General features: G+C 45.2%; 1 protein-coding gene across 1 annotated transcript; it reads right to left on the bottom strand.

Annotated features, from left to right (window-relative positions):
- Positions 1-1,322: 1,322 nt before the first annotated feature.
- SLC25A6 (solute carrier family 25 (mitochondrial carrier; adenine nucleotide translocator), member 6) lies at positions 1,323-8,700 on the bottom strand. Its single transcript, XM_015423064.1, has 4 exons — positions 8,493-8,700; positions 6,532-7,018; positions 3,696-3,836; positions 1,323-2,503 (listed from the first exon to the last, which is right to left on the bottom strand). Exons 1-4 carry the CDS (start codon positions 8,601-8,603, stop codon positions 2,346-2,348), a joined length of 897 nt encoding a protein of 298 aa, XP_015278550.1. The 5' UTR covers positions 8,604-8,700; the 3' UTR covers positions 1,323-2,345.
- Positions 8,701-8,788: the final 88 nt, after the last annotated feature.

Genomic DNA, 8,788 nt, shown 5'->3' with positions numbered 1-8,788 from the left:
ATCAGAAGCCGTAGACAATAAATAGCAATTTTTGTTATTGTTCAGTCGCACAGTTGAGTCCGACTCTTCGCGACCCCATGGACCAGATCACGGCAGGCCCTCCTGTCTTCCGCCATCCTCAATTTCATGTTCATTGCATCTGTGACACTGTCTAACCATCTCATGCTTTGCCATCCCCATCTTCTTTGACCTTCAATCTTTCCCAGCATCAGGGTCTTCTCCAGTGAGTGCTCCCTTCTCATTTGGTGGCCAAATACCTAAATATAAAGTTGATGCAGCTAATTTTACATAAATATCCTAAGTTCTTCAAAGTATGCTTCTGCCATGATGCACAGTTAGTTTTATGACACAACAGTTACTATTAGACTGTGTGTGTTAAGTGTGGTCAAGTAGCTTCCGACTTACGGTGACCCTATGAATTAATGACCTCCAAAACATCCTATCGTTAACAGCCCCTTTTAGGTCTTGCAAACTGAGGACCCTTGTGGCTTCCTTGACTGAGTCAATCCATCTCATGTTGGGGCTTCCTCTTTTCAAGCTGCCTCCAACTTTTCCTAGCAGTGATTGGTCTTCTTATGTGACTAAACTACAATAGCCTCAGTTTAGCCACTTTAGCTTCTAGGCGAGTTCAGGCAGTCCACAATAACCATAAAACTCTCCTCCACCACGACACCTCAAATGAATCAACTTTCTTCCTGTCAGCTTTCTTCATTGTCCAACACACAAATTAATCCATTATTATGCAAGCCTTTATGAGTGAAAATTCATTTCTTCTTCAGAGAAGAGAAAGCAACCAGAACTTTAGTTAAAGTATGAAGCTATTTTACAAGTAGCTGCAAGCACAAGCCAAAATCTTTGATTTTTACAAGAGTTAGCACTTTCAGGTGGCACAAATTTATCTGAGTTGATTTCTAATGCCAAATAGTTCCTGCAAAGCCCATCTCTTTAGCACTCCAAATTCATTCGAGAGATCTTTATTATTATTGTATGACACATCAGCTTTTATTATAGCTATAAACTAGTATATACAAAAAGACGAAGGATGCATACCCTAACCAATCTTGCCACTTAAGCGGAACTCATTTCTATGTAAGTATGATTTCAATTACCCTTCAGTTTTTGAGCTTCTGGATTTTCCTTTATTAAGTACTACAAATTACCAACAATCACTGAGCTCAGTGATAGTGGACCCTTTTGTCCCATTATGCTACTAAATAGTTAAGATTGCTTTCCCAATTTTTTCCAGTATTTTGTTCCAATATGTACATTGTTGGTTAAGAGTCACAAGAAAGATAAATAAGCCTGCTTGGGTATATTCAGTATCCCCAAGAAAGTCTTTATTTGAAGCTTTTACAGTTCCGTCAGAAATCCAAAACATGCTGGACAATGTTGCAGGTTTCATATAAGGAGCAGCATCAACATCCAACCCAGTTACCTTTGATTACTAGTATCCTTCATCCTACACCTTAGTGCAACTTTAAACTTGCCAGCATTACACCATATATCCAATGGAATGTATCACATCCTTAGTAATTTCCTAGTGGAAGAGAACTTAGATTTCGATCAACAGAATGCTATAATATACAGTACATACAGAAATAAGATCATCACTCCTGAAGTTACTTTACCGTTTATCCATTTATAAAACTTACCTATTTCTAAAGCAAGTCATTATATACACATTGACAAGATACTAAGGTACTGCTCAAGCTGCATTCTGCCCATCATCATTTAATAATAAACCATTATAATAGCCTACTTTCTTTTTCCATTCACATAAGCCTAATTAAAATGAAAATGAAGTCTTTTCTTTAAAGGTAGAAGGCTTCCAGTGGTCATGTATAACAGTAAATTCTACACAAGGAACAGGGTTAAGTACATTTTTTGTTTCACGGAATGCCCCAAATTTAAAAGAACACAAATGCTAGATGTTCAGCTGTGCAAACAGTACATAGTGCTTAAGTACAAGTGTGTGGGGGGAAACTATGATTTGTTACATAAGTAGTTCTCCAAACATGATTTTATGGTCCTGTAAAATAAGACTTGAAATTTCAAGCTGATCTACAGGCAAGCGCAGATCATCTCCCTTGGACATAGTGAGACCTCCACTATAATAAACACCAGAAACAGACAATCAGTGAACTGAACAGTCTATTCTGATGCCTCAATAACAGTATTCCAAAGTACATCAGTTCACTGAAAGTAGTTTCTAAGCGCTACTTAGAAACCTGATCTGGCCCCGATAAATAGACTCTGCACAGGAATTTCTGAAAGTCAAATGGTCCATAATGGTAAGTTACGCTACATGGTATGTTCAATTTAACCTCACAATTCTAGTAAAATAGTTAGATTACTTTCTTGAACTCATCATACAACACAAGAACAAAAGCTCCACCCATGCCCCGAAAAACATTAGACAACGCGCCCTTGAAGAAAGCTCTTCCACCTTCATCTCTTGCTATCTTCTTCCAACAGTCAATTGTTCCAGAGTACATGATGTCAGCTGTGGGGAAATTAAACCAAGCTCAGTTCACCTAAAACATTTAGTTTCAAGAACAACAGGACCACTACATTAAATTTCTGTGTGAAGAAATTAAGAGCTGTACAGAACTAGTGGGGGGGAAATGTTGCAGAGTTCATTTACTACAAAGTAGCTACACATGAAGTTAAGGAAACTATTTCAACTATCTACTTATAAATGTAATTCCCCATAGCACCAACTTTTACTTGTTACAAGTTTAACTGAGGTGCACTTGTTACAAGTTTAACTGGAGTGAGGGAAGCAAAGAGCAGACCATATTTGAATAATGGATACGTGAAGCCAGTTTCTACTCATTGACTGCAACAGGATTTCACAGGCCCCGGTCACACAGGCCGGATATCGCGGGGGGGAGGCGTGGCTGTTTGCCCCGGAGCGAACTACCGCGTGGCAGCCAGATCAAACCTCCCGCCCGACGTCCCGTGGTTGGGGGGAGGTGCCGATCATACCTCACGCTTGCGGCGCGGCAAAGAACCGGCGCCACGGGGGTTGTGTTGTTTTTTTTAACCCAAGTGTTCGCATGCGCCGTTGGGTGCTTGTGCGCACCCGTGGAGACTTGACAAAACAAAAACTTTTCGCGACGGGACATGGGCGGGCACCGGATGCCACGAGCTAACACCGGAAACGTGATCTGACGCTCGCCCTTGCCCCGCGGTTTCTGGAAACTAGTACCTCGGAGGTACAAGTTTTTTACAGCGCATCTTCGGAGTGAAGCCTCGGGTGAGCCATGGGAGCTCTACACTTCCCAGATGTGGCGGTGAGATCGCGCCCGGAAACTCCACCTATCTTCCGTCTCTCTAGCGTGCCTAATGCTCCGTGTGACCGGGGCCCAAGTCCATTAAATGTCAGTGTGATGGCCTACTTGTTAACTGTTAACATTTAGAGACACTATTATGACTACACAGTGTTTTAGGCATGAATTTGTCCATAAAGCAAAATTACCATAAAACACATATGACTGATAAATACCTGCAAAAACTATCACGTATGAATAGACTGAAAGCTGCACAGGCTTTTCAACCTTACCTTCACTTTCCAACTGACTTTATAAAGTTATGAGATGTCAAACTTTTAACAATTTACAAATAAACCAAAACGTAAAGCCCCCAAGAATGTTACTTCATACTTCTATAAGGGGGGAAAAAGCACCAGTTACCTGTTTTACGCCCAGACTGCATCATCATACGACGACGCACTGTGTCAAAGGGATAGGAGACCACACCAGCTACTGCAGTTACTGTTTGTGCAATCATCCAGCTTATCACAATATGGGTGTTCCGAGGATCTGGAAGCATACCTATGACAAAAGAGAGCAGTTTCTGAAAATAATGATAATCAGATGCTGCTTCATAATTTAAAAATATCAGTGCCTTGCATTTGAAAAAAGAGTCATGAAATAATGCATTAGATTACATCTATATTCTTCCTATAAATACACCATAAGTTTCACTTAACTTAGTAGTAAATACACAAATCAACTGATGGAAGCTACAAGCAAGGTACCTTCACTGGTGATTTGGCAGAGAAAAACTGGGGGGGGGGGAGTTTTTATTTATTTAGTTATATAGTGCTTTTGATTCCACATTGGGGAAAAGTGGCTTACATCACTGTTCTCCCTTGCTCCTCATTATAGCTACTCTGTAAGGCAGGTTAGGGTGACTGCTCCAAGGTCACCCAGGAAGATTTAATGACAAGAGTGGGGATCGGAACCTAGGCCTCCCAAATCCTAGGTCGATGCTCTAACCACTACACTACATTGGCTCTAATGATGTTATACTTAGCAACCTAACACAGATTGCTAGAAACTGTATTGTCACGTTCTGTGACAGAGGTCAATTTCAGTCAAGCTTGAAATACTAAAGACTGCTTCACATATTTGTCATTACAAATGATCTCTAACACTTACAGAAGTAATGTTGTACTGCAGTTTGCTATGCAGATAGGAAAAGTGTCACGTGTGAAGTAGTCAGTTTTACAGCCTGATGTATGTTTAGGAAGCCACTCCCAAAAGTTCTATGGGCCTTACTTCTAAGTATGGGACTGTAGTTGTCACTTCTAACCCACATAACTCCAGAGAAGATAATTACATAGCACTTTTACAAGCATTCAAATGCACCCGACCTGAACTGGTCAAGATAAAGCTGGCTCTTCGGCTTTGAAACGGAGATGAGCACCGCAACCTTAGAGTCGGACTCGACTGGCTTTCGAGCAAGGGAACCTTTACCTTTTTACTGTCATATTAACCAACCACTGCTAGTCATCTTCGGAAGCCCTGCTTTGGGTAGCCCCATTACCTAAGGCTGGACAGGTAGAAACACAAGAAAAAGACTTCTCAATTGTGGTACCCAATTGTGGTACCAACCTCTCCAGGAGATTTGCATGCATCCCTCTATTATTGTCTTCTGCCATTAGATGAAGATTTTGGTTTTGTTTGTTCTCTCATCGACTCTTACTAGTCCTCTTCTAGAAAACCAGGTGGCTGTGGTGGTTCAGAGTGCTTTTGCCCAGCTTCAGCTGGTGTGCCACCTGTGTCCATTCTTGAGTCAGTCAGATCTATCCTCAATAATCCATGCCTTAGTTACATCCAAATGGGACTATGCAATGCACTCTACTTGAAGAATGTTTGCAGGCTGCAACTAGTGCAGAACATTGTGCCCAGACTGCTGGTTGGGGCCAGTTATTGGGAGCAGCAATTTATTTATTTATTTATTATTTGACTTTTACCCCGCCCTCCCGCCGAAGCGGCTCAGGGCGGCTTACAACATTAAAAACCGGTAAAACAATATTTCTAAAACAATCTATACACAGCATTAAAATCGAGGAATTACATATAGACTAACATATTCATGCTCATGCTCATGGCGGCAACCATAAAGTGCTTCATGCTTAATCCAAACTATTAAAAGCTTGGCGGAATAACTCCGTCTTCACCGCTCTCTGGAACTGAAGCAGGTCCCGGAGAGCGCGGATCTCATGCGGAAGCTGGTTCCATAGGGTTGGTGCTACTAAGGAAAACGCCCTAGTTCTCGTGGATGTCAATTTGGCGTCCCTAGGGCCAGGGGGGACTAAGCGATCTTGCGTCTTGGAGGAACATACGGGGAAAGGCGGTCCCGCAGGTAGACAGGTCCCAGACCATAAAGGGCTTTAAAGGTCATCACCAGCACCTTGAAGCGTATCCGGAACGCTATTGGCAGCCAGTGCAGCGCCCTCAGCACAGGTTGGATATGTTCCCTCATCGGGGCACCCACCAACAACCTGGCTGCAGCATTCTGCACCAGCTGCAACTTCCGAAGTTGCCCCAAGGGCAGCCCCATGCAGAGAGCATTGCAGTAGTCCAATCTCGAGGTGACCATTGCATGGATCACTGACGCCAGATCATTGCGTTCGAGGAAGGGGACCAACTGCCTAATCAGCCAATTACACTGGCTACTGATCTGCTCCCAAGCCCAATTCACGGTGCTGGGTTTTTGAAGTTTAAAGTCCTACATGACTTGGGACTAGGGTATCTGAAGGACCATCTTCTCCCATATATTCCTGCCCAAGGATTTACAGGGAGATGCCCTCCTGCTGCCCCATCAAAGTTCATTTGATGGGTACACAAGCGAGGGCCTTTTCAGTGGCAGCTTCATGATTAGTGAACAGTCTCCCCAGGGAGGTATGCCTGACCCTTTCACTTTCAATCTTCGGGAGGCAGCTGAAGCCAGGTTTTGGGGGTTTTTTTTGGACTGCATTGGATTAAAGTAGTCCTAAACTGTGGTTTTATGTTTTTTTAAAGTAATCTATTTTATTAATACTGCAAGACACCTTGAGTTCCATAAGGAAAAAGGTGGCTAATATTTTAAATAAGTAAATATGTGTTTATGTTTTGTTTTAAATAATTTATATATATTTGTATTTTAAACACTGTTTTCAACATTATGGAATGTTTGTCTCCTTGAGATCTTGTATTGTTTGGGAAAAAAGCATAAACATTTTTAAAGAAATAAATTTACCTTTAGCTGTGTCATAAACTCCAAAGTAGGAAGCCCTGTAGATGATTATACCTTGGACAGAGACATTGAACCCTTGATATAAACCACGTAGGCCATCAGACTTGAAAATTTTCACTAGACAATTGCTCAAGCCGCTGAATTCTCTTTCAGCACCAGCCTTTCCAACATCAGCAGCCAGACGGGTTCTTGCAAAATCCAGTGGGTAGACAAAGCAGAGAGATGTAGCTCCAGCTGCACCTCCAGAAGCCAGATTGCCAGCAAAATACCTCCAGAACTGTGTGTGTTTGTCTACTCCTCCCAAGAACACTTGCTTATACTTATCCTTGAAGGCAAAGTTGAGTGCCTGAGTGGGGAAGTATCTGATGACATTGGCCAAGTTTCCACGCCAAAAGGATAATACCCCTTGCTCTTTCGGAATGCGAACTACACAATCAATGATTCCTTTGTACTGTTTATCAGCAGCAATCTGTTGACTTGCATGTTGTACCTGTAAGAAATGAGGCTTTCATGATTACTCTGAATATGGGGGGTACAGATTCCAATAATATTCAGAAGCAGTACTGACTAGTTGCATTTTCAAACATGGATGTACATTCTGAAAGACTTCATTACAAGAGCGAACCTTTAGAAAAATATACACAATGACTGAAAGCTGAACCACCTTCTTCCCAGCAGGCAGGCAGCAAAGCAACTTACACCTTTCACAGGCAGTGTAGAGGAAATGTATGCAGTCAACAGACACTAAATAATCCACTTTCAATGCAATGTCCAACTGTACTGTACTGTACTGTGTGAGCTGGCAAAATCCAGTTGGAAAGTGCGCTGAAAGTGGATTATTTAGTGTGTGTAACTGCAGCCTTTGGAGCTGTGTTGGCTCAAGTGGTTAAGACGCTGAACTGCAGGCAGTGGAAGGTCGGTAGTTCAGCAGTTCAAGACCCGAGTTGCCATATGGCAGAGTGAGTCCCCGTCTCTAGTTCCAGCTCCTGCCAACCTAGCAGTTCGAAAGCAAGAAATTGCAAGTAGATCAATAGGTACCACTTCGGTGGGAAGGAAACAGCGTTCCGTGCGCCTTGGTGTTTAGTCATGCCGGCCACATGACCACGGAAACATCTTCGGACAGCGCTGGCTCTTCGGCTTTGAAACGGAGATGAGCACCTCAACCCTAGAGTCGGATTCGACTGGCTTTCAAGCCAGGGAACCTTTACCTTTAACTGCAGCCTTGGTTTGTTAACAGCCAGAGGCCTTCCAGCCACAACAGACCTTCAGCCACTATTCTCACAACGCCTGGCCGAGAACACCCCACCCCCATTCCTAAGGAGACGCCTCCGGGTCCAAACTGCTGCACAGGCGACGTCACTCCCCCCCCCGCACTCGGGGGGAGGGGCGGAGGAGACTGACAGTTAAGTCCTACGGATGGAGGCGGGGAGTCTGTCAAGCGGCCGCCTCTCCTGTAGGCGGAGCCTACCAATCCGACGTACAGAGCTCCAGTTCCCAGACAAGCCCCCTTCCTTTCGTGACTGACAATTGGCCATAACGTCTGCCGCTGAGGAAGATGGCGGCTGCCTCCCTCCCCCCCTCCCTCCCATAGTAAAAAGGAGACGGGATGAGAGGAGAGAAGAACGCACTAAACGCACGCGCGAGCGGGGGGGGGGCACGCGCAGCCCAACCGACCCTCGCTTTCTTCTCCTCCCATCACCCCTCCCCCCCCCGGACACACAGACGTTCTAGAACGGACCCGGGCTCACAGCTGGCCCTCGCACCGCCCACATGACCGGCGTTTTAGCGAGCAGTGGGAGGGAGGCGCGCGAGCGTCCTCACGCCGCATCGCCCTTGCTGCAGAAGGGGACCCTCCCCCACCTTCAATTCCCAGACAAGGACAATCGCATCGCCACAGCCCAGCCGCCCCTTCAGCCCCGCCACCTCCCCAGCTTGTTAATAAGCCTGCGGATATCGCGCCCGACCTGGAGCAGCAGCTTGACTCGCTCGATCGGCGCCACCGCCGTCTTGCTGATGGCCGCAGCCACGCCGCCGGCTAGGAAGTCCTTGGCGAAGGACAGCGCCTGGTCTGCCATTGTAGCGTCGAACTGGCGGCGGGGAAGAGGCCCGGCAAAGAAGACGCCGTCAGCACAGCTCGACGCACGCAAAAAGGAAGGACCCCCCCTCCCTTTCGGAGCCTGAGCTAAATGGGCGGCCCGCTAGGCCCCGCCCGCCCGCCGCCATTGGCAGGCAAGGCGCAAAGGGGCGGGCTCTGCGGGAG

This window comes from Gekko japonicus, unplaced genomic scaffold (assembly GCF_001447785.1).
Source record: "Gekko japonicus isolate JY-2015 unplaced genomic scaffold, Gekko_japonicus_V1.1 scaffold334, whole genome shotgun sequence".
NCBI classification, from domain to species: domain Eukaryota; kingdom Metazoa; phylum Chordata; class Lepidosauria; order Squamata; family Gekkonidae; genus Gekko; species Gekko japonicus.
Note: the sequence above shows the minus strand (reverse complement) of the source record. Positions and strands in the feature narration are given on the sequence as shown.